General features: G+C 46.7%; 1 protein-coding gene across 2 annotated transcripts in view; it reads right to left on the minus strand.

Annotated features, from left to right (window-relative positions):
* serinc5 (serine incorporator 5) overlaps positions 1-25,998 on the minus strand; it is a 193,143-nt gene that overhangs the window by 20,114 nt on the left and 147,031 nt on the right. For both annotated transcript variants that reach the window (XM_038805580.1, XM_038805579.1), the window contains exons 5-7: positions 25,328-25,410; positions 7,332-7,425; positions 2,766-2,977 (exon numbers count right to left, since the gene is read on the minus strand). In XM_038805580.1, coding sequence (XP_038661508.1) covers positions 2,766-2,977; positions 7,332-7,425; positions 25,328-25,410 — 389 coding nt within the window. The remainder of the gene's footprint in view (positions 1-2,765; positions 2,978-7,331; positions 7,426-25,327; positions 25,411-25,998) is intronic.

The raw sequence follows: 25,998 nt of genomic DNA on the forward strand, positions 1-25,998 counted from the left end.
ACCGTTAAAGGTCTTGACAGAATAGGTGTTGAGAGGATGGGCGGGATTCTCCGGCCACGTTCGCCCGGCGACCGATGGAGTAGCACGAAGATAAAATGTTTATTTCTGTGTGATAAATCCCTTTATAAAAGTTACCACTCTTAAGTGTATCAATGATATATCAAAAGCAAACATTTTTTAAAAGCTAAACCTTCCTTTCAAATTACATTTTTAAATGCTGCCAATCACACTAGCTCAGATCGTATGCACAGTGGCATCAAATAGTTTTGAGTAGAAAATAGAGAGACTAAAACCTTTAAGAGATGGGAGTACTATCGAGTGCAACTTTCACCCCCAGGTTGAAACTTCACCCCTAGACGTACAGTGCAAATTTGTGAAAATAAGACATATTAATGAAACTGAGATTCATGTTGTCACAGGGTCATATAAAGAATGAACAGAATTCAAGCATTAAGAAAGAACTGAAATACTCGATTGGTTCTTAACTGAGAAGTGTTTGGGGATAGAAGACCTAGCCGGTCAGTATTGGGCAGTTTTTACACTCACCCCAAGGTGGTTCCTGGGGTGTGGGGGCATGAAATTTCACAGATCGGATTCGCCCTGGGACCTTGAATACCCAACCCAGACTCAATTTCACAATTAGGCAGGGTCTAGGTCCAATGTTCACATTTGAAGACCCTTAAGTGGCCACTTAATGGACCTTTCACACCAAGCCTCACTTTTTAGGCTGGCGGGAGCAGGTGCAAGTAAGGTGCCTGAATCTGAAGGCCCCTAGTCAGGCCCCCTTTGGGGCACCCTACCCTTTGGGACCTGGGAGCTTCGGCCCTTTCCCCACCACCCTTGATGCCACGACCGTCCCTCTCCTGAACCTCCAGTGCATTCCCTACCCTCCCAACCCCTGGACCTATCTCAGACTGGTCCTGGGACTTTGTTCCAGGCAGAGCGCTGTAGTACCTCTCTGGCAACTGCAACACTGTGCCTGGATGGGCTAGACGGTGGTCGGCCACAGCTCTCCAAGGTGAGGCTTCATTCCAAGGGTGGCGGAACTCAATGAGCGTGCAATGGCAAGCGGACTTCCGAGTCAGCGGGAGCGCATTACACGGCCACTCTCAGGATGGGGAGTTCTCAAAATTCTACCTATTAAGTAATGGACACATTCTCCCCACCAGCCTATTCCTCCTCCAACACTATGCTCATTCCAGCAGTGATCCTTGATGCTACACAGAGATAAAATTAACACCAACGAGCCCCAAGTGCTGCTACCCAAGTGAGCATTTGAACAGATCAGATAAAGGTTCAGTAAGGTCAACGACAAACAATGTGACAGTCCAACAATCTTTTGATGCTCACTGTCAGCGTCCATACGCCTTTAATGGTAAGTTGGAGAGGAGAGCATAGCTCCCGTCAACCATTTTCTTGCCAAGAGTCATTTTCTTCAGAGAGGCGAGTGGGGAGGAATAGCAATTTTTAAAAATTGACAATCCGTTTTTGTAAGTTATTCAGGCTGGTTTTGAGAAGATGTTTAGTGTGTTATCTGCCCTTAAGTGATCTTAAAGTGGGAACATGGCGCAGAAACCCGTAAAAACATTACTTTTGAAAATTAGCCACTCTTTCAGATTTGTGCAGAAGACATGCACAAGGTAGATTGAAGGCCCACCACATGGACAGTACAAAGAACAATACAGCACAGGAACAGTCCCTTCGGCCCTCCAAGTCTGTACAGTCATGATACCACCCTTGGCCAAAACCCTCAGCACTTCCTAAAAGAACAAAGCCATGTCAGATTGGCATGTCGCACTCACAGGATGCAGAATCACTGCAGTTAGGGCCACAGCGTCAAACCCCAACTGAGACGTTGGCTTTACAGCTGTATAGTTTACTTTCTGGTGATGGTACCTAGCAGTACTGTGCCTCAAGGACAGCATACAAACATGTTGAAACAAAGCATGATGTCAAGAGAAAGATTTCTAACCGCTTGGTAACAAGAGAGTGCTTTATGTAGGAGTGAGTGTACACTTATCTCCACCAACACTCCTTGCTAATCACACAGAACTGTGTGACTTTATCTGTTGGTTTTTACTTCAGACGCTGACATTTTCCGCATGGCCTAATTTAATTTCCAGTCAGATTGGATTTCTTCTGAGCAGTGCACACAATGCTCATAGTTTGTTCTTGTACTCGGGAATTGTACTACCTTTCACAGTGTCTCAATACAGCTCCTTTTCAGAGCGCAAAGCAGTTAGATTCAGTTATTTCTGCATGGGATAATACCAAATCATGCCCACTTGTATCACAGTCTGATCATGTAATCAAAGCCTTGTAATTTAATGCAATGAATGCAAAAGCTTTTTGTAAAGTAAACACGAGGATCGCATGGCTTTGTTTGGTGTGGGAATGACTAGTCACAGTGCAATTGTGGAATGGGAAACTAATGGAAATTTAGTGACATAAAAAAAATTGGGAGGTGGGCACCAGACACTCCAGTGAATGGCGAGGTCGACTCCAGAAGGAGCAGCCAGACTAGTTTAACTTGTTGCCTACACAAAGCCGTGAAGCCCTGTCCTGCCCCCTCCAAACACAACCCAGAAGGAAGGGTGACAAGCGCAGTCATTCACCAGCTAAAATAGCAAAGTCAGGCTGAAACCGGAGATGGCTCAGTGACCTTCCTCGTGCAGATCAGCTAGTAACACAGGGATGGAAATAAAAACACTAGAGACACGTGCCAGTTTAATAGTTTGAGTCAGGACGCAAAGTGATGAACTCACATTTCTGAACACAGGGTGTAATCGCCACCATGGAGACGATGAAGCAGAGGCCCGTGTTGACACCCAGTAAAATCTTGTTCAGCTTACACCCATCAGTGTCGGTGTAAAATATCACCATTAGAACAACAGCACAAACTGCGACCGAATAAAGGATGAGTGTAACCAGGGCCAAGGCAGCGTACCAGCATTTATTGTTTGCTGTTCCAGCCCACCTATTAGCAAAACACACAAAACAGAAAATCGATTAGTTGTTATTTGACTGTAGTGAGCAGCAAAAGCCCACGTTATTATCAGACATGAAGTAACAGTGTCCAGAACCTTAAAGTACATTAGAACACCACACTGACAGGGCAACCTTTCCCAACTAGGACAGAGTAATTCCTGAAATCAGAAATAAAAATAACTCTCTACTTCTATTTAAATTAGAAACACAATTATATCTCTTGCCAATTATATCATTTGCCTTCATACAAGGTCAATAGAGCCATTCGGTATTGATTACACACTTCTGACAGCGTCGTTCAATAATCATCTACTAGATAAAGAAGGTAAAGTCGCCACAGTCCCAGGTGACCATGGGCTGCTTTCCCCTTTGAGGGGGGAAGAGCTGATTGGTGGTGATTTAACCTGAGGATCACCACACCTCAGGCAGGGGGAAAGGTTGAGAAGGCGGGGCCTTCATGAATATTATTCATTTATTAGGCAGAGTCCATGAACTAGTTCTAATGTCACTTTCAACTCAGATCACCCTCCACTCATCCCCTTCCGTTGACCAACATGCCCGACACTGGAAGATAGCCATGGGGAACCACTGCACGCGCCAACTTTACGGGATAGATGGGACACTCCATGATATTCATTGTCCTTATTCTAAAGAAAATGGGACCGATACTAAATATGTAGGCTTGTCTTTAACTGTGCTGTGGGCAGGGCAGCACGGTGGCGCAGTGGTTAGCACTGCTGCCTCACGGCGCCTAGGCCCCAGTTTCAATCCCAGCTCTGGGTCACTGTCCACATGGAGTTTGCACATTCTCTCTGGGTTTGTATGGGTTTTGCCCCCACAACCCAAAGATGTGCAGGCTAGGTGGATTGGCCACGCTAAATTGCCCCTAAATTGGAACAAATTAATTGGGTACCCTAAATTTATTTTTAAAAACTGTGTTGTGGGCCATAGTTTTACATGCTGAAATAACTCGGCCGCGATTCTCCGCTCCCCACGCCGGGTGGGAGAATTGCGGGAGGGCCGGGCGACTCACGACACGCCGCCCTGGCATCCCCCGTGATTCTCCCACCCACCGCTCGGAGAATCCGGCCTGGATGGGCCGAGCGGCCTGACGTTCCCGAACGGTTCACGCCGGCGGCAACCACAACTGGTCGCTGCCGTCGTGAACATGGCGCCAAAGTTTCCTTTGTGGCTTGTGGGGGCGGAGAGGGGAGTGAGCACCACGGCCGTGCTCGGGAGGGGTCTGGCCCGCGATCGATGCCCACCGATCGTCGGGCCGGCGTCTCCAAGAGATGCACTCTTTCCCCTCCGCTGCCCCGTAAGATCAAGCCGCCACGTCTTGCGGGGCAGCGGATGGGAAGACAGCAACCGCGCAGGCGCGGGTTGGAGCCGGCGCAAGCGTCAAGGCCCGGCAGCCGAGATTTACGGAGCACCGCTCCTAGCCCCCTGGGGATGGGGGGGGGGGGGATCACGACGGCCTTCCCGATGCCGCGCGGGGGCGGAGAATTCCGCCCAGCATTTTGTCTTGGTCCTTGAAGATCAATTGGCCTACGGGGTGTAAGGAAATGACGAGTTGTCTTATTTACAAGTCTCACAACTAGTCTTGTGCTAACTCCGGGGGGGGGGGGGGTTGTCAATGTTGTTGCCTAAAATCAGATAATTTGCTACTGTTGATTAATAGCTTGTTCTCTCCTGGTGAGACACGTGGGGTGCAGCTATGTAATCCTTTAAGTGCAAGGTTGCTTTTACACATAATATCACCCAAACACAAATAACAGTAGAGCCTAGAATGAATTGAACTTCCTAACCAAATTAGATGTTCACCAGCAGTTGAAGATGCTACATGTCCTTTTCATCTTCCCAAAATATTCACAGCTTGCTGCAAGTTTTATCCTCAATGCAGCCAATTATTGGAGAGCATAATTGAAATGGTCTTTTTTCCCTGTACAGTTTTGAGAACTTTAAGATCGTCATAGTCATAGGTTCATAAAGTACAGAAAAGGCCCTTTGGCCCATCGATTCTGCACCGGTCAAAAACTACTACCTAACTATTCTAATCCCATTTTCCAGCACTTGGCCCATAGCCTGGTATGCCTTGGGATCGCAAGTGCACATCTAAATACTTCTGAAATGTTACAAGGGTCTCTGCCTCCACCATCCTTTCAGGCAACGAATGCCAAACTCCCAATACCCTCTCGGTGAAAAGTTTTTTCCTCTCATCCCCTCTAAACCTCCTGCCCCTCACCGTAAATCTACACCCATAGTCATTGATCCCTCCACCAAGTATCTATGCCCCTCATGTCCCCCCTCAGTCTCCTCTGCTCCAAGGAAAATAATCCAATCTCTCTTCATAACTAAAACTCTCCAGCCAAGGCAACATCCTGGTAAATCTCCTCTGCACCTCTTCCAGTGCTATCACGCCCCTCCTGTAATGTGGATTCCAGAAATGCACACAATATTCTAGCTGTGGCCTAACCAATGTTTTATACAGCTCCAGCATAATCTCCCTCCTCTTGAACTCTATGCCCTGGCTAATAAAAGCAAGTATATCATAAGTCTTCTTATGATATACTGTATCCACCTGCCCTGATATCTTACGGGACCAGTGTACAGGCACACCAAGATCCCTCTGATCCTCAGTGCTTCCCAGGGTCCTGCCATTTATCTTGTATTCCCTTGCCTTGTTTGACATGCCCAATGCATCACCTCACACGTGTCCGGATTGAATTCCATTTGCCACTGATCAGCCCATCTATATCCTCCTGTAATCAAAGGCTTTCCTCCTCATTATTTACCACCCCACCCCATCCCACCAATTGTGCACAATATGGCCGGGATTCTCCGAGCCCGCATCGGCTCGGAGAATCGGAGTCGACGCCGAGACGCAATTGTCTGACGACTGGAGAATCGCCGCCAGCGTTCACGCACGTGATCGATGAGGCGCCAATTAGGGACCGCTGAAAGAGGCCCGCAGAGCATCGACATTCGAGTTCCCGCCGGCGTGGTTCTAACATGCTTCCACCTGGCGGGAGTTCGGACCCGTGGGTCACGGAATTGCCGGGCCAGAGGCCCGTTGACGCAGGCGTGAAACACTCCGGTGTTTATGCCGACATCAACACCTAGCCACTGTATTGCAGAATCCAGGCCAATTACGCCATACACTTGGGATCATTACGTCAACAAGAAGATCAACAGTGTAGTACTGAAAACAGGCTGAGAAGATACACAGGGGCCAGGAACAGAAACTGCTTCATGAAACCCTGGCTAGAATCTATACTGGCTGCAAAAGCGCTCAAGTCAAAGCATAAACCTGCTATTGCGATATCGACTTTGATTACCCACTCCAAGCCTATGAATATGTAACAAACTTCCAGACCCAGGTGATCAACTTTACAGCAGGACGAAGGACAGACAAAAGAAGCCATCAGACTCCTTAATAAGCTGATGGCTGGTCAGACAAAGGGAGTTTCAGAAGACAATGGGTCTCAATTGAACCATCATCGATAAACAGGAGTATCCTGTCTTTCCCATTAACCAGTAAAGTCTGACTAGGACAATGGCCAGTGGTGGGCATATACATATGACTAAATACAAACTTCTGAGTATAAGAAAGCAGCATCGAACAGATCTTGGGAGAGAGAAGCTGGGAGTTCCCCAGGCACAACCATCGCAAGGAGAAAGGGCCCTGGGTTTCGAACCCAGAGAAGACATCAACATCGAGTAATAGTAGCCTGCCAGCCTCCTTTACGAAGTGTGGGTAAAACCCAAAGCTCAGCTGTGAGTCTGAGTCATAGTTTCTTGAGTAATAGAATTGTGAATAAAATTGTATTAAACTGTGAACCTGTTTTGTCCTTTGTTCATCTCGTAAATAAAGACACCCGAGTAAAACTCTGAATAAGTAAGCTGGTGGAACGTATCAGCGGTTTTAAAGGTACAACAACAGCAACATTCAAATTGAGCAGAAAATACCATGTAAAAGAGGTTCAGGACAGTGGCCAACAACCCCCTAAGCTCTGTAACCAGCAATGGGATCCCAGTCCAGGAACAAACCGTCAGGAAAGGAAAAAGGTTTTCTCTCTTTCCAAACAATCCAGAGGGACCAAAAGAACAGACTTATAAATGATCGCTCCGTAAGACAACAAACCAACTGGGCACCAGGCCAAAAACATTGTCACGAAAGAGAAAATGCTGGAAAATCTCAGCATGTCTGGCAGCATCTGTAGGAGAGAAAGGAGCTAATGTTTCGAGTCCAATGACTCTTTGTCAAAAACATCATACTGTCTGTTCTAACCTCAATGGGCTCATTACTTTGATTAAAAAAGAAATCAAGGAAAGTAACTCACCATGTTTTGTTCCATTTGTGTGCAAACTCCACCAGCAGTACGAGCTGAATCAGGATGAATAGAAAGGCTCCAGCAGCACCAATATACAACCAGGCTGTTCTCAATAAAGTAAAACAAATAATTAGCATACCTGTCTGGCCAGCCCAGGTTACATTATGCAGTTTATGGGTTAGACGTGCAGTATTGATTTCTTCATAAACATGTTTGGTTTACACTCCAGAGCATTTAACGGCACCTGCCATGTCTTGGACTTGCTCTTGTGCGTTCAGACTTTACAATGGTTTGTATCAGAAGTTGCTGTAAGTGGGGGCTGACTGTAGCATGGCAAGGGAAGCAGGGCAACCAACTTATACACCCCCTTAACTGATCAGATGGCAGCATTTAGAAATAAAGAGGAAGGATGTGGATGGAACTGTAAATTCGAGTGGGTGAATTCATTGTCAAATCAGGTATGGAAATGGGCGGCATGGTGACGCAGTGATTAGCACTGCTGCCTCACGGCGCTGAGTTCAATCCCAGTCCCGGGTCACTGTCCGTGTGGAGTTTGCACATTCTTCTCGTGTCTGCGTGGGTTTCATCCTCACAACCCAAAGATGTGCAGGTTAGGCTAAATTGCCCCTTAATTGAAAAAAATAATTGGGTAACCTAAAAAAAATTTTTTTTTTAAAATCAGGTATGTATGGAAAGTGCAATAATTGAGGGAAATGAGAGACAAAAAGAAAACGTGTTCTTCAAATTTAAGATTTGATTTTTTTACCTTTCCCGATCCGATAATTGGTATCTGAATGAACTAAACTCCGTACTTACATTTTCAGGACCCGAGGTTGATTGGCAGTAATTAAGTATCATTACATTGTTGAAAGGGGACACTTTCAATGGCAGGGCAATTGGGGGTTTAGTTCATATCTATTCTTTAAATGCAGAACTTCACACCATTAAATGTATTATTGTGAAGCAGACAAGATTAATTTTGCACAAAGTTAACAGTGGAGCTGTGCACCTTGGTAGAAGCTGTTGGATATTGGCATTTAACTGTGCCAAAATTTACTGTACCATTTATGCATTGGTAATGGAAGGTGCCACTAGCCTGACTAACCTTTCCAACACTGAAAACAAAACTAAAACACACCCTGTAGCAAACTGCCTAAAACAAAAGGAAAAAGCTGACAGACAGCCCACCTCCACCCACTCTGACATCACTGCAGTCGTAAACACCCATTTCTTAAAGGTACCCTCACATGACACTAGACTAATGTCTGGAATGGGTGGGTTGTCTTATGAGGTGAGGAAAGGTTGGACAGGCTAGGCTTGTATCCACCGGAGTTTAGGAGAGGAAGAAGCAACCGGATTGAAACATACAAGATTCTGAGGGCTTTGGCAGGGTGAATATGAAGAGGATGTTTCCTCTTGTTCTAGAATCAAGAACTAGAGGTCACTGTTTAAAAATAAAGGGTCGCCCATTTAAGATGGAGATGAGGCAAAAAATTTTCTCCCGAAAGGGTAGTCAGTCTATGGAACCCTCACCCAGAAAAGGCAGTGGAAGCAGACTCTTTGAATATTTTTAAGGCAGTATTTCCCTAAATTACAACAGTGGACACACTTCAAACATAATGGGCGGGATTCTCCGCTCCCGGGACTAAGTGTCCGCGCCGACGTGAACGCCGTTGCATTTCACGACGACGCGAATAGGGCCCCTGCACGACCTATTCTGGCCCCCACAGGTTGCCAGCACGGCGCTGGAACGGTTCACGCCGCTCCAGCCTCCTTACGCAGCGCCAAATGGGCGCCGCGCCAACCCACGCGTGTGCAGTTGGGGCAGCTCATTCCTGTGCATGCGCAGTTGGACCGCGCCATCCTGCGCATGCGCAGGGAACTTCTTACGTACGCCGGTCCCTCACCAACATGGCGCCAGTGTTCTGGGGCCGGCCGCGGAAGGAGGTAGGCCCGGGGGGGGGGGGGGGGGGGGAGAAAAGAGGCCGGCCCACCGATCAGTGAGCCCCGATCACGGGCCAGACCCCATCGGAGACCCCCCCCCCCCCCCCCCCCCCCGCCCCACAGGCCGGCCCCCAGTGTTCCCGCACAGTTCCCGCCGGCAGCGACCAAGGGTGGATGGCGCTGGCGGGAACCTGTCGTGTCGGAGCGGCCGTTCGGCCCATCCGGGCTGGAGAATCACCACTTGCCGTTTGCGGTGATTCTCCGAGCGGCCCGGCGCGATTTTCGCGGCGCTGGTTTCGGGATAGGGTGGTGGAATCGCGTGCAGGTGTTGTGACGGTGTGGCGCGAATCATGCGGCACCCCGGCAATTCTCCCACCCGGCGTCGGGGGGGGGGGGGGGGGGGGGGGGATACCGCCCAATAAATCACTTGCGAAGCACCTTGGGAGTATCTGGAGATGGTGAGAAGCTGCAGATAATGCAAGTTCTTTCGATTATTTTGAATACATTTGAACAGTGCTCCATTTGTGAAAGAAACGTGCTTTGTACTATCGAGTTTTTAAATTGTATTACTTCAACTAACATATCCATAGTGATTATAAATCACCAGACTTCATCTGATCAAGTGAAGGACAACACTTCATAAAACTAAAGGTTATTTCAATGCCTGAATCTTTGGATATCCGTTTCCATTGCATTTCTTTGAATAGACAATATCAACTTACATTTTTATGTGTCCGTTAATGTAATAAAACGCCCCCAGAAGTTCATCAGAACATTATCAGTCAAAATTTGACCTTGATCCACGAAGGACAAGAAAAAGTTGGGCAATCCGCCTAAACCTGCACATCTTTGGACAGTGGGATGAAACCGGAGCACCCGGAGGAAAGCACACAGCCACGGGGAGAAAGTGCAAACTCCACCCAGTCACCCGAGGTCGGAATTGAAACCGGGTCCCTGGTGCTAACCACTGTGCTACCATGCTGCCCTAAGTCAAGAACATACTTTTGAAGCACAATCACCTGATGTAATGTAGGAAATGGTACAGCCAAGTTGAACTCAAGCTCCCACACACAGCAATAGAACGACCATATAATCTGGTTTTGTTGCTCTTTGAGGAATAAATATTTTCACTGGCCAGGCTACCCTGGATAACTCCCCTGTTCATTATGGAAATAGTGCCACGGAATCTTTGCTTCCAACAGAGAGGAGAAATGGTTTAGCGCCCCATCCAAAAGACTGCACTTCTGAGAGGGCGGCACTCTCTTAGTTGGAGCGACAGTCCAGAGTTTCATCTTCAGGTCTCTGGGCTGGGACTTGAACCTATAACCTCCCTGCTCAGAGACAGGTGTGCTAAAACTCAGGCCTAGCTGACAGCTCAAGTTGGGGGCAAGGCCAAGGAGAGATTTGAAAATAAGGATAACATTTTAAAATCAAGACAATGGCAGATGGGGGGGGGGGGGGGGGGGGGGGGGGGTTCCGGGCACACCCTGTGGAGGGTTTCCTCATGGTGGAGGAGGAGGAGGATCGCCATTAGTCGCTGGTGGGACCTTCCGGTCCTCTGCGTGTTTCCTGGCAGTGGGGCTGGCGAGCAATGCAAATTGCCATTGACATCTATGGGACTGGAAGATCCTGCCGGTGGGAAGGGCTGGAAAATCCCACCCCAGGAGTCAATGTAGTTCAGGATTGTGATCTAACAGTAAAGTGATTGAACAGGTTTCTGGAATACAACTATCCAAAATAGCAACTGCATAAAAGTGTTCAACTTGAGAAAAGGGAATATATATCCATAAACTTATCTCAAAAACATCAGCATAAAACACTCCCCCTTGAGAGAAAATTATTAACACAATGGTTGCTATAGGCTCATATTCCACCTGTGGTGAAACAGGTTCAAAGGGCTGAATGGCCTAATCCTGAAACTTTGTTGTTCCACAGCCAACCGAGCTAAACAAAAGTACACTACCGGATGTTACATAGAACATAGAACGATACAGCGCAGTACAGGCCCTTCGGCCCTCGATGTTGCACCGACATGGAAAAAATCTAAAGGCCATCTAACCTACACTATGCCCTTATCATCCATATGCTTATCCAATAAATTTTTAAATGCCCTCAATGTTGGCATGTTCACTACTGTTGCAGGTAGGGCATTCCACGGCCTCACCACTCTTTGCGTAAAAAACCCACCTCTGACCTCTGTCCTATATCTATTACCCCTCAATTTAAGGCTGTGTCCCCTCGTGCTAGCCACCTCCATCCGCGGGAGAAGGCTCTCGCTGTCCACCCTATCTAACCCTCTGATCATTTTGTATGCCTCTATTAAGTCACCTCTTAACCTTCTTCTCTCTAACGAAAACAACCTCAAGTCCATCAGCCTTTCCTCATAAGATTTTCCCTCCATACCAGGCAACATCCTGGTAAATCTCCTCTGCACCCGTTCCAAAGCTTCCACGTCCTTCCTATAATGAGGCGACCAGAACTGTACGCAATACTCCAAATGCGGCCGTACTAGAGTTTTGTACAACTGCAACATGACCTCATGGCTCCGGAACTCAATCCCTCTACCAATAAAGGCCAACACACCATAGGCCTTCTTCACAACCCTATCAACCTGGGTGGCAACTTTCAGGGATCTATGTACATGGACACCGAGATCCCTCTGCTCATCCACACTACCAAGAATTTTACCATTAGCCAAATATTCCGCATTTCTGTTATTCTTTCCAAAGTGAATCACCTCACACTTCTCCACATTAAACTCCATTTGCCACCTCTCAGCCCAGCTCTGCAGCCTATCTATGTCCCTCTGTAACCTGCAACATCCTTCCGCACTGTCTACAACTCCACCGACTTTAGTGTCGTCTGCAAATTTACTCACCCATCCTTCTGCGCCCTCCTCTAGGTCATTTATAAAAATGACAAACAGCAACGGCCCCAGAACAGATCCTTGTGGTACGCCACTCGTAACTGAACTCCATTCTGAACATTTCCCATCAACTACCACTCTCTGTCTTCTTTCAACTAGCCAATTTCTGATCCACATCTCTAAATCACCCTCAATCCCCAGCCTCTGTATTTTCTGCAATAGACGACCGTGTGGAACCTTATCAAACGCTTTACTAAAATCCATATACACCACATCAACTGCTCTACCCTCGTCTACCTGTTCAGTCACCTTCTCAAAGAACTCGATAAGGTTTGTGAGGCATGACCTACCCTTCACAAAACCATGCTGACTGTCCCTAATCATATTATTCCTATCTAGATGATTATAAATCGTATCTTTTATAATCCTCTCCAAGACTTTACCCACCACAGACGTTAGGCTCACCGGCCTATAGTTACCGGGGTTATCTCTACTCCCCTTCTTGAACAAAGGGACCACATTTGCTATCCTCCAGTCCTCTGGCACTATTCCTGTAGCCAATGATGACCTAAAAATCAAAGCCAAAGGCTCAGCAATCTCTTCCCTGGCTTCCCAGAGAATCCTGGGATAAATCCCATCCGGCCCCGGGGACTTATCTATTTTCACCTTGTCCAGAATTGCCAACACTTCTTCCCTACGCACCTCAATGCCATCTATTCTAATAGCCTGGGTCTCAGCATTCTCCTCCACAATATTATCTTTTTCTTGAGTGAATACTGACGAAAAGTATTCATTTAGTATCTCGCTTATCTCCTCAGCCTCCACACACAACTTCCCACCACTGTCCTTGACTGGCCCTACTCTTACCCTAGTCATTCTTTTATTCCTGACATACCTATAGAAAGCTTTTGGGTTTTCCTTGATCCTACCTGCCAAAGACTTCTCATGTCCCCTCCTTGCTCGTCTCAGCTCTCTCTTTAGATCCTTCCTCGCTTCCTTGTAAATATCAAGCGCCCCAACTGAAACTTCACGCCTCATCTTTACATAGGCCTCCTTCTTCCTCTTAACAAGAGATTCCACTTCTTTGGTAAACCACGGTTCCCTCGCTCGACCCCTTCCTCCCTGCCTGACTGGTACGTACTTATCAAGAACATGCAATAGCTGTTCCTTGAACAAACTCCACATATCCAGTGTGCCCAACCCTTGCAGCCTACTTCTCCAACCAACACATCCTAAGTCATGTCTAATGGCATCATAATTGCCCTTCCCCCAGCTATAACTCTTGCCCTGCGGGGTATACTTATCCCTTTCCATCACTAACGTGGAACAATAGTGGAACAATTCCCCTTTCGATAATGTGAAGCAACAGTCCATACGCATGAAAATAATTCCTCCCCAGAGATAATGGCAGTAAGGAAAAGTTCGCCATTCACCTCCGATCTAACCACTTTTCACTTATTTCTGTTGAGGAACGTATATAGTTCTCTTGTTACTACTGTACTTCCCGTACCAGCCTCCCCGGACAGGCGCCGGAATGTGGCGACTAGGGGCTTTTCACAATAACTTAATTGAAGCCTACTCGTGACAATAAGCGATTTTCATTTCATTTTTCATTTCATTTCCAGGCAGCCATTTGGAGAGTTTTAGCACATCGTGTACAGTATCGGCTTTTTTTTTTAAAGTTTGCTGGCAAGTTTCAAATGAGTTAAAAGCAATTCTGAAACTGCAAAGTTAACAGAAGATGATAAAATTCACATGTGGACATTTTTGGAAAAAAGTAACAAACTTTTATTTTAAAAAAACAACATCCACAGATAAGGACAAGATCTCACTGTTCCCATAGATTTTTTTTGCTTAGTAGGCGGTCACATGGAAATGCAAATACAAAGCTCTTACTGTCCTTCAAAATCAATGAACTGAAGTCACCAGCACGGCTGAAATACAGAGCATAGCACCAAGAAATGGTGGACGCTGCCCAAGTAATTGGCTCTTGCTCCTTTGTTGCTTCAAGTGCTTATCTATTCATTCAGAAACCTTAACCTGATTATTATTCCAGAAGGTTCCCATCAAGGCTCATGGGTTGTCTATCTACTGCAATTGGATTTGAACCAGCGAAACAAAAGCTCAATAAATGCAAACTTGCTCAATAACCCTGTTGTTGGCAAGAGAAAACCTTTGTGGTGAGGCTGCATTGGAGTCAGTCTTTTAACTTTAATAACTTTATTCTGCCTACTTACAAGTGTTTATTATACTTCACTTACAGTGAAGCCTTATTTTCAAAAGCTTTTTCCATCTCAGCATCCAAAACAACAGAAGGATGGGTCAAACTGAGCCAAGTACTGGAATATTGGCCTGACTAGATTTGTAACCCTTCATCACCCAAAAGTTATGAATTGCCAACAGAATTCCAATTTGGAACAGGATAATTGTTTTGTGTTAGGCCATCAACTCGTGGGAAAGATGGCGAGAAATAATTTGAGGCGAGGAGGAAGTGCATCGGGCAGTGTTGGATCGAGTGTGGCATCAAGAAGCACGGGCAAAACTAAAGTCAATGGGAATCAGTAGGAAGACTCTCCACTGGTGGGAGTCATGCCGAACGCAAAGAAAATCGGTTAAGCTCGGTGGCCTCCATCATCTCAGTCCTAAGACGCCAGTGCTGGAGTTCCTTAAGGGTGTGTCCAAGGTCCAACTATCTTCAGCTGGTTCATCAATGACCTTCCCGCCATCATAAGGGCAGAAGTGGGGATGTTTGCTGATGATTGCACAATGTTTGCCACCATTCGCATCTCCTCAAATACTGAAGCAGTCCATATGCTGGTTTAGCTCACTCGGCTAAATCGCTGGCTTTTAAAGCAGACCAAGCAGGCCAGCAGCGCGGGTTCGATTCCCGTACCAGCCTCCCCGGACAGGCGCCGGAATGGGGCTTTTCACAGTAACTTCATTGAAGCCTACTCGTGACAGTAAGCAATTTTCATTTTTCATTTCATTTCATGTAATAAGGACTGAACAATATTCTGACTTGGGCTGATAAGTGGGAAATAACATTCGTGCCACCCAAGTGGCAAACAATAAACATCTCCAACAAGAAACAATCTAACCAGCCTCCCTTGACATTCAATGGCATTACCATCACAGAATCCCCCAGTGGTTACCATTGACCAAAATCCAAACTGGACTCGCCATATAAACACTGTGGCTTCAAGAGCTGGTCAAAGGCCGAGACCTCTGCAGCAAATAACTCACTTTCTACCACCCTAATGCCTGTCCACCATTTACAGGGCACAACTCAAGCAAGTTCTCAGCTTGCCTGGATAGTGTACCACCAACAACACTCAAAAACATCATTAGCACCCATAACAAAGCAGTCTGTTTGATCAACATCTCCCTCATCATCTTAAACATTCACTCCCTCCATCATGACACAAAGTGCCAGCAATGTGTACCGTCTATATGATGCACGGCAATAACCAAACGCTCCTTTGGCAGCACCTTCCAACCCCATGATCTATGCCAGCTCGAAAGACAAGGGCGGCAGGCGCATGGAGCACCACCAGCTGCAAGTTCTCCTCGAAGCCACACACTAACCTGTCGCTGGATTCAAATTCTGGAACGCCCTTACTAACAACATTGTGGGTGTTTCTACACCACGGAGACTACAGTGTATCAAGAAGATGACTCACCACCATCTTCTCAAGGGCTATTAGGGATGCAGAACAAATGCTGGCCTAGACAGCGACACCCATATCCTACGAAAGAGTTAAAACATTGCAAGGAAATTGCAGAGAAGGGAAAGAACTATATAATAGTTATCATGGCAAATTTTAATTCTCCTAATGTACACTGGGATAGTCGCAGTATAAATGGGAGAGAGGGGCAAGAATTCCCAGTGTGTGTTTAGGAGAATCTTTCACATCAGCACGTTTCTAGTCCAATGAGAATAGACCTGGGCGGGATTTGCCGTCCGACCAGCTGCATTTTCCTGCGTACTGTGCCCCCCGCTGGCAGCGGAATTCTCCGTTCCCGCAGCCGGCCAATGGGGTTCCCCTTTGTGGCCACCCCACGCCATCGGGAAACCCGCAGGCTTGGGTGCGCTGTCGGCGGCTGGGAGGATCCCACCGATGGAGAATTCCGCTGCTGGTTCTTGGGAATGAAGTGAACCCAGTGGATCAAGTGTTACTTGGGGATCATTTAGGGGACAGTGATCATTGTGTCATAAAGTTTAGGCTGGTTCTGGAAAAGAACAAAGAGCAATCCAAAATAAGAATAATTAATTGGATGAAGGGCAAACTTCAATGTAGTGAGAACTGATCTGGCCGAGATCGAGTGGAATCAAAGGGTGACAGGTAAAACTATAACTAAACAATGGGTGCAATTAAGAAGAACATTGTTAGACTTCTTGTAGTAGCTATGTGGTGAGCAGTCACATACAGAACAAAACAGCACAGGAACAGGCCCTTCAGCCCTCCAAGCCTGCGCTGATCACGTGTTGAAGATGCATTGGCGGATGGAGGTACGCGTGGTGGCTCCCGCCGGTGCTTGGTTTTTGGCCCTTTTTGCCCGGTTTATGGGCAATTCTTTGGAGGAAATTGGCGTAGTGTGATGGAATAAGATCCCCTTGCGTGAATAATGTCGAGTAAATATAATACTAGGCAGAAGTCGGGCACAGGATCGTCATCAGACTCAGAGATTCCTCGAGCCACAGTGGTGTTGGGGGGCGGGGGAATGGCAGAGGCGTCTGCTGTGTCACTGGCCCCTCAGTAGTCGACTGAGACGTTACGTTAGCTTCTTGAGCAAGGAGGTGGCGCTCTCTGGCCATTGCGATCGGATCGTCTCCATGGAGGCAGAGATGGCGTTGCTGGCCGAGGGGCAAAGAGTCTGGGAAATCCACTCCAGATGGCAAAACATAAAGAGTTATTGGACTGCCGGAGGGCTCATTCTCCGTGGACTACGTGTCCAAGATGTTGATAAAGTTGCTGGGAGAGGGGACTGAGTTAGACCAAGCCCATCGGAGTTGGACCAGGCCCACCGGTCACTCAGGCAGGAGTCCAGATCTGGGGAGCTACCATGGGCAATCCTAGTCAGCTTTAATTGATATCTGGATAAGGAGCGGGTCCCGAGGGTGGGGCCAAGGACCTTTGAGACTGTAGATGGGAGGACCATGCCATGAAAATATATCAGGACGTTGGGACAGAGATGACAAGAAGGCGTGTGGTGTTTAATGAGGCCGAGGACGCGCTGTACAAGAGCAACAATTCAGTGTGGTTTACCCAGCTCGTCTGCGGGTGACTTTGAAAGACAGAGATTACTATTTTGATGTGCCGGACAATGCAAGTAAGTTTGTCATGGATTGGGGGTGAACTGAAATGTTTAAGAACTACGGAGTTTGTGGTTTGTTCTTTGTTAACATCATTCGTATTTGTATTTTTTGTGGAAACTTTGTAATGTTGGGGAGGGCTTGGATGTTGTGCCCGTGCTTGCTGATTGGTGTTTTTTCTGGGCGACATTGGGGTTTGTATATTACACAGTATGGAGGTTTTTTGGGGGTGGGGGATGGAGGTGGAGGGGGAATGGCAGTCAGGTATTGATTTTCCTCTATTGTTCTGTGTTTTTAAAACAAATTTAGAGTACCTGATTCTTTTTTTTCCAATTAAGGGGCGATTTAGCATGGCCAATCCACCTACCCTGCACATCTTTGGGTTGTGCGGGTGAGACCCAAGCAGACACGGGGAGAATGTGAAAACTCCACCCCGACAGTGACCCGGAGCCGGGATCAAACCGGGGTCCTCGGCACCATGAGGCAGCAGTGCTAACTACTGCACCACCATGCCGCCCATATTGTTCTGTAATATAGTTTATTGTTTCGTTGACTTTGATTTTTACTCTCTGCGGCGGTCACCCAGCTAGCAGTATAGCTAGTTAACAGGAGCGGAGAGGGGGAGATGTTTGCAACTGGTTACCATGGGGGTGGATCTTTGTGCTTTTTGTAGGTAAGAAGCCGAGCCCTTTTGTTTCTGATTGGTTTGAGGACAGGGAGATGGGGGCTTTCATTTCTCGGTTAGTTATTTGTTTAGTTTTCAGGGGGAGGTGGAGCTGGTGGTGGGGGGAGGGATGGTGTGTGTATGCCTGTGTGTGAGAGGCCCTCGGTCTGCTTGATAACCTGAACTGCGAGGGGGCCGAATGGCCCATTAAAAAGGTCTTGGGTGCATATGCACATGAGAAAGTTTGAATGTGGATGTGGTTTTCCCATTTGAAAAACAAGGATCAAACAAGGTTGCGGGGTGGCCAAATCTGTGCGATTCGGACTGGCTAGTGCTGCAGATGGGGGACAAGGCAGATGTTCTAGCCTTCGCTTCGCTAATAGCTCGGAGAAGAGCTCTGCTTGAGTGGAGGTCCCCAATGTGCCGCCTAGGGCCTCGATGTGTTTGGGGGACCAGATAGAATTCTTTCACCTTGAGAAGATCAAATATACCGTGAAGGATTCGGTGGAAGGGTTCTATTCGACCTGGCAATCTTTCATCTCCTTTTTCAGGGAGCTGGTTCCCGTAAGCTGTTAGGGAGGGGACGGAGGATTGTACTGTTGTCGTTTAGGTTATAATGAATATCCTGTTTGAATAAAATATATTTTAAAAAAGGTATAGTCGAGGTGCATTCCCACAAAGGGAAAAGGTTTGATGAAAGAGATAAGAGAGCAAGCTGAAGCAGAAAAGGAGTGCATAGTATAGATGCCAGGTGGATAATATAATTAAGAATTAGAGTTAATCTGGTAGGTTCAGAAGGGAATTGAGAAAACAAGTAAGAGAAGCAAAGAGGGTGTATGAGAAGAGACAGGCAGTTAACATAAAAAGGAATCCAAAAGTCTTCTTTAGACAGAGTGAAAGGATGATAAGGGGAGGAGTGGGGTCAATTATGGACATAAAAGGGGGTTTACACATGGAGATGGAGGCATTCCTGAGGTAGTAAATGAATAATTTGTATCTGTCTTCACCAAGGAAGGCCATGTCAATTTGAAAGGAGGTAGTTGAGATGCTTGATAGGTTTAAAATTGATAAGGGAGTCGTATTGGGCGGTCTGGCAGTACAGAAGTAGTCACAAGATCAGATGAGATACATCCAAGGATACTGAGGGAAGTTAGGGTGAAAATTGGAAAAAGACTGACCATAATTTCCCAGTCTTCCGTAGGTACAGGGATGGCACCAGAGGATTAGGGAATTTCAAATCCATAGAATTCCTACAGTGCAGAAAGAGGCGATTTGGTCCATCAAATCTGCACCGGCCCTTTGAAAGAGCACCCTACCTAGGCCCATTCCCTCACCCAATCTCCGTAACCCCATAGAACATAGAACGATACAGCGCAGTACAGGCCCTTCGGCCCTCGATGTTGCACCGACATGGAAAAAAAAACTAAAGCCCATCTAACCTACACTATGCCCTTATCATCCATATGCTTATCCAATAAACTTTTAAATGCCCTCAATATTGGCGAGTTCACTACTGTTGCAGGTAGGGCATTCCACGGCCTCACCACTCTTTGCGTAAAAAACCCACCTCTGACCTCTGTCCTATATCTATTACCCCTCAATTTAAGGCTATGTCCCCTCGTGCTAGCCACTTCCATCCGCAGGAGAAGGCTCTCGCTGTCCACCCTATCTAACCCTCTGATCATTTTGTATGCCTCTATTAAGTCACCTCTTAACCTTCTTCTCTCTAACGAAAACAACCTCAAGTCCATCAGCCTTTCCTCATAAGATTTTCCCTCCATACCAGGCAACATCCTGGTAAATCTCCTCTGCACCCGTTCCAAAGCTTCCACGTCCTTCCTATAATGAGGCGACCAGAACTGTACGCAATACTCCAAATGCGGCCGTACTAGAGTTTTGTACAACTGCAACATGACCTCATGGCTCCGGAACTCAATTTCCACTAACCTACACATCTTTGGACACTAAGGGGCAATTTTTAGCATGGTCAATCCACCTAATTTGTACCGCTGTTCAAAAAAAGGCTGTACAGCTAAGCCCAACAAGTAAAGGCCAGTTGGTTTAACCTTGGTTGTGGGAACGTTTCTAGAAATGATAATTCAGGACAAAATTAACCATCACTTGGGCAAATGATCAAGTTAGTCAATGAGAGGCAGCAGACATTTGTTAAGGGTAAATCATGTTTAATTAACTTGCTTGAGTCTTTGATAAGGTATCAGAGGGGATTGATTAAGGTAATGCAGTTGATGAATATACATGGGTACCAAATGGCATTTGATAAACATGACAACAGACTTGTGAGCGAAGCTAGAGCTCATGGAATAGAAGGGACAATAGTGACAGAGATGTAAAACTGGCAAAATGACAGGAGACAGAGCAGTGTTGAACAGTTGTTTTTTGGACTGGAGGAAAGTTTATAGTGAAGTTCCCCAGGGGTCACTGTTGGGAGCCCTGCTCATCCTGACTTACATTAACATAACCACTGGTGTACAGAGCGCAATTTTAAAACTTGTTGTTTCCACAAACCCTGCAATATTGCAAACTGCGAGAAGGATCCCCGCCATCTATGGCAAGGTCTGCAAGGCACAATGGGCTACAAGATGAAGGCATGTAAAATCGTCGGCTCCAGCACACCCCTCCCTGATGATCACAACACATTCTATGCCCGCTTTGAGCAAGAGGTCAGCGAGAGCGAGCCCTCCACCCCAGAAGCCTCAGATGAACTTATATCTGAGGTCACCATTGCGGATGTCGGAGCAGCCTTCTCGAAAGTCAACCCACAAAAAGCCACTGGCCCGGATGGGGTACCGGACAGGCACTCAGGTCTTGTGCGGATCAGCTGGCGGGGGTATTCGCAGACATCTTCAACCTCTCTTTACAACAATCTGAGGACCCTATCTGCTTCAAGAAGACGACCATCATACCTGTACCAAAAAAACGTCAAGCAGCGTGCCTTAATTACTATCGTCCAGTGGCTGACATCCATAATCATGAAATGCTTCGAAAGGTTAGGCATGACACAAATCAACTCCAGCCTCCTGGATTGCCTTGCCTGCAACAGGTCAACAGCAGACAACATCTCCATGGCCCTGCACTCTACCCTGGAACACCTAGATAACAAAGACACCTATGTCAGGCTCCTATTTAATCGACTACAGCTCAGCCTTCAACACCATCATTCCTACGAAACTCATCTCGAAACTCTGTGGCCTTGGTCTCGGCTCCTCCCTCTGCGACTGAATCCTGAACTTCCTAATCCACAGACCATAATCAGTAAGGATAGGCAACAGCACCTCCTCCATGATCATCCTCAGCACCGATGCCCCACAAGGCTGTGTCCTCAGCCCCCTACTATACTCCTTATACACCTATGCCTGTGTGGCCAAATTCCCCTCCAACTCGATTTTCAAATTTGCTGATGACACCACCGTAGTGGGTCGGATTTCAAACAATGACGAGGCAGACTACAGGAATGGGATAGAGAATCTGGTAAACTGATGCGACGACAATAATCTCTCCCTCAATGTCAACAAAATGAAGGAGATTATCACTGACTTTCGGAAGTGTAGTGGAGAACATGCCCCTGTCTACATCAATGGGAACGACGTGGAAAGGTTCGAGAGCTTCATGTTTTTAGGCGTACAGATCACCAACAGCCTGTCCTGGTCCCCCCATGCCGACACTACAGTTAAGAATGCCCACAAACGACTCTACTTTTTCAGAAGGCTAAGGAAATTTGGCATGTCAGCTATGACCCTCACCAACCTTTACAGATGCACCATAGAAAGCATTCTTTCTGGTTGTATCACAGCTTGGTATAGAGCCTGCTCTGCCCAAGGCCGCAGGAAACTACAAAAGGTCATGAATGTAGCCCAGTCCATCACGCAAGCCAGCCTCCCATCCATTGACTCGCACTATAATTCTTGCTGCCTCAGAAAGGCAGCCAATGGGCAGCACGGTGGCCTAGTGGTTAGCACAACTGCCTCACGGCGCTGAGGTCCCAGGTTCGATCCGGCTCTGGGTCACTGTCCGTGTGGAGTTTGCACATTCTCCCCGTGTCTGCGTGGGTTTCGCCCCCACAACCCAAAAATGTGCAGAGTAGGTGGATTGGCCATGCTAAATTGCCCCTTAATTGGAAAAAATAATTGGGTAATCTAAATTTATAAAAAAAAAAAGAAAAAAAAAGGCAGCCAGCATAATTAAGGACCCCACGCACCCTGGACATACTCTCTTCCACCTTCTTCCGTCAGGAAAAAGATACCAAAGTTTGAGGTCACGTACCAACCGACTCAAGAACAGCTTCTTCCTTACTGTCATCAGACTTTTGAATGGACCTACGTCGTATTAAGTTGATCTTTTCTCTACACCTTGCTCTAACTGTAACATTATATTCTGCAGTTGCTCCTTCCTTCCCTATGTACGGTATGCATTGTTTGTACAGCATGCAAGAAACAATACTTTTCAATAATAAATCAAATCAAATGATAGTGCTAACCTTCAAAAGGACATAGACAAACTGTTGGATGAGTGCAACTCCAACAACTTGAGCTTTAACACCATTCAGAACAAAGCTTATTGAGCATCCTATACACCCCCTTAAACATTCACCGCCTTCACCACTGGTGTGCAGTGGTAGTGGTGTGCACCAGGTACAATGAGTGTTGCAACTTAGAACATAGAACAGTACAGCACAGAACAGGCCCTTTGGCCCTCAATGTTGTGCCGAGCCATGATCACCCTACTCAAACCCACGTATCCACCCTATACCCGTAACCCAACAACCCCCCCCATTAACCTTACTTTTTTAGGACACTACAGGCAATTTAGCATGGCCAATCCACCTAACCCGCACATCTTTGGACTGTGGGAGGAAACCGGAGCACCCGAAGGAAACCCACGCACACAGGGGGAGGACGTGCAGACTCCACGCAGACAGTGACCCAGCCGGGAATCGAACCTGGGACCCTGGAGCTGTGAAGCATTTATGCTAACCACCATGCTACCCTGATGCCCAATGGAACTTAGTTCCATTGAAAGCACCTTCCAAATCTGCAACCTCTACCACCTAGACAGACAAGAGTAGCAGATTCATGGAAACACCATAACCTGCACATTCTCCTCCAAGCCACACGGTGGGTGGAATTTTCTCATTTTTGTGAAGATGTCAACTCAGGTAAGAAAAGCATGGTGTAGGCCGCTAGCTGCACTGCTGGCCTTTTCCCGCCATATTTTCTCTCACATAACCAAAACAAAAATCAAGGAGGCAGGTCCCATGATGCCACGCAACCGCGAATCCCCATGGACACGGATCCCCCACCCCGGAATGCCATTACTTTACTGGTGGAGGGCAGTGACAATGAAGCGGGGAAATCCCACCGGCATAGAAGATGTTTTGGGATACCCCCCACGCCCACCCGCTGAAAACGGGTTTTGGGGGGGGGGGGGGGGAGAGCCCCTGCCACCATCCTGACTTGGAACAATATCGCCATTCATTCACTGTCGCAGGGTCAACATTCCTAGCAGCAGTGTTGGTGTACCTACACCATGTAGGCTGCAGATATTCAAGAAGCTGATTCACTGTCAGCAATGCACGAAAAAGAGTATAAATGCTGTCCTTGCCAGTTATGTCCACATCCCTTGAACAAAGGGGGAAATATTCTAGCCGTTAGGATTCTCATTTCCTGCAAAACCCCCCCCCCCCCCGATGGTGTGGGGTGGCTTTAGTGGGAAATTCCATTGAATAACAGCGGGAGTAACGAATCCCTCTGCCAGCAAAGGCTGCCAGCAGAGAAACAGGTGGCTGGGGACTAAGGAATCCCGCCCACCATTTTAAAAGTTATGCATTGCTGGCTGCTGATTTATTTACAGAAAATGGTGTAATTAACCTTCAGTGATTACATGGATCAAATCACAAAACCGTATTATCCAGGCAAGAGGTTACAGATAACGTGACTCCATGAAAATCCACCTTCCCGTCCAATAAGCAAATGGTCCCAGCACCAGGTTTGCACTATTTTATGCATTAACTGGTAGAATTCAGATTAAGCCGGAATCAGTTTGGCTGCGTCAAACTTTGATCTACATCCCTCCCCCCCATTATGTACCAGAACAGAATCAGAACTTAGATATGATTGGAGAAATGAAGTAGTCAAACCCAAGATAAAGCCCCTGCAGCCTTTGTAGCTCAAGGTCAGTAGCAGAACAAGCTGCAGCTAAATTTACTACTTCTGCAGCAGAAACATGAGAATGGGCAACTGTGGAAATCCGGCCAAGAAACAACCTCGTTATTCATTCCAAAGATGGACTTTCCTTTCATGGTATTTCTCTGTCTGCAATTGAAGTTTATGAAGAAACTGGTTTAGGATTTTTATTAGCTTGTTGATTTCTAGCAATGTTCAACTTTCAGTTGATTTTTTTTTAAATGTCTGGTTTTAAAAAATATTACACAACTTACCAGTTTCTAGCTTATTTTTTGGTATTGATTTTCAAGAAACATTTAAGGGCAGCACGGTGGCACAAGTGGACAGCACCTAGGCTTCACAGCGCCAGGGTCCCAGGTTTGATTCCCCGCTGAGTCACTGTCTGTGCGGAGTCTGCACGCTCTCCCGTGTCTGTGTGAGTTTCCTCTGGGTGCTCTGGTTTCCTCCCACAGTCCAAAGACGTGCAGGTTAGGTGGATTGTCCATGATAAATTGTCCTTAGTGACCAAAAAAGTTAGGAGGGGTTATTGGGTTACAGGGATAGGGTGGAAGTGGGTCGGTGCAGACTCGATGGGCCGAATGGCCTCCTTCTGCATTGTATGTTCTATGTTGTATTTAAGAATAATGAACCCACTGTATTTACAAGGCACACTACTGAAATAAACTAGGTAATCATACAAATTATATTACTTTAGATAAGAATCTGGCAGATAAATTATGCTTAAATTTCCAAACAGCAGTTTGAAACAGTCAGCTGGTTTCATTGTGAAAAAGCATTTGCAGGGCAGCATGGTGGCGCAGTGGGTTAGCACTGCAGCCTCACGGCGCCGAGGTCCCAGGTTCGATCCCGGCTCTGGGTCACTGTCCGTGTGGAGTTTGCACATTTTCCCCGTGTGTGAGTGGGTTTCGCCCCCACAACCCAAAAATGTGCAAGCTAGGTGGATTGGCCACGCTAAATTGCCCCTTAATTGGAAAAAATGAATTGGGTACTCTAAATTTATAAATAAAAAGCATTTACCTTTGTGAAAGGTGTCCTGGTCAGGTATAAAGAAAGCTCCTGCACACATTCCAGCCAATATCACAAGCTTCACAAACCAGAACCTAGGCACAAAGTACAGGCATTAACACTCCGTTAAACAAAAGAGTCACAGACAAACGCAATGTCTCACTCGCTCGAATCGTACACACTGTCACTCCCTCGACTCGTACACACTGTCACTCCCTCGACTCGTACACACGGTCACACATGCACAGAGATTAGATACAAATGAACGTAAAACAATACAATTTGTAATCAGCCCTGACAAGCCTGCAGTTTCCTAGATAAGTTGATGCCTTGGTTTAAGTGAATGTCTTGTAAAGTAGAGGATTCTCAGTGAGATTCTTCTAATCGGGATTCCAGCTGGTCGGTTCTCAGGTGAACTGAAAGTTGGTACAGGTCGGAGGGAGTTCTTCTCTCACTTTCAAGATATTGCTGTTTATTACTTTGACTGTTTAGAGGAATTGCAGCTGGCTTTCTGATGGAACCTCTGTCTGCAGAACAGCTTTTTTGTTTTATTTTAAAAGCAGGCAACAAAACTACTTCCTCACCATGTAGTTGGTATAACTTTAAAGTCCTTTTTCCAAAAAACCCTTTGTTGATGTTTGTCACCTTGAAATTCACCACGTCTAGTTTGGATGAGGCACCAA

Source organism: Scyliorhinus canicula, chromosome 8 (assembly GCF_902713615.1).
Source record: "Scyliorhinus canicula chromosome 8, sScyCan1.1, whole genome shotgun sequence".
Classification (NCBI taxonomy): domain Eukaryota; kingdom Metazoa; phylum Chordata; class Chondrichthyes; order Carcharhiniformes; family Scyliorhinidae; genus Scyliorhinus; species Scyliorhinus canicula.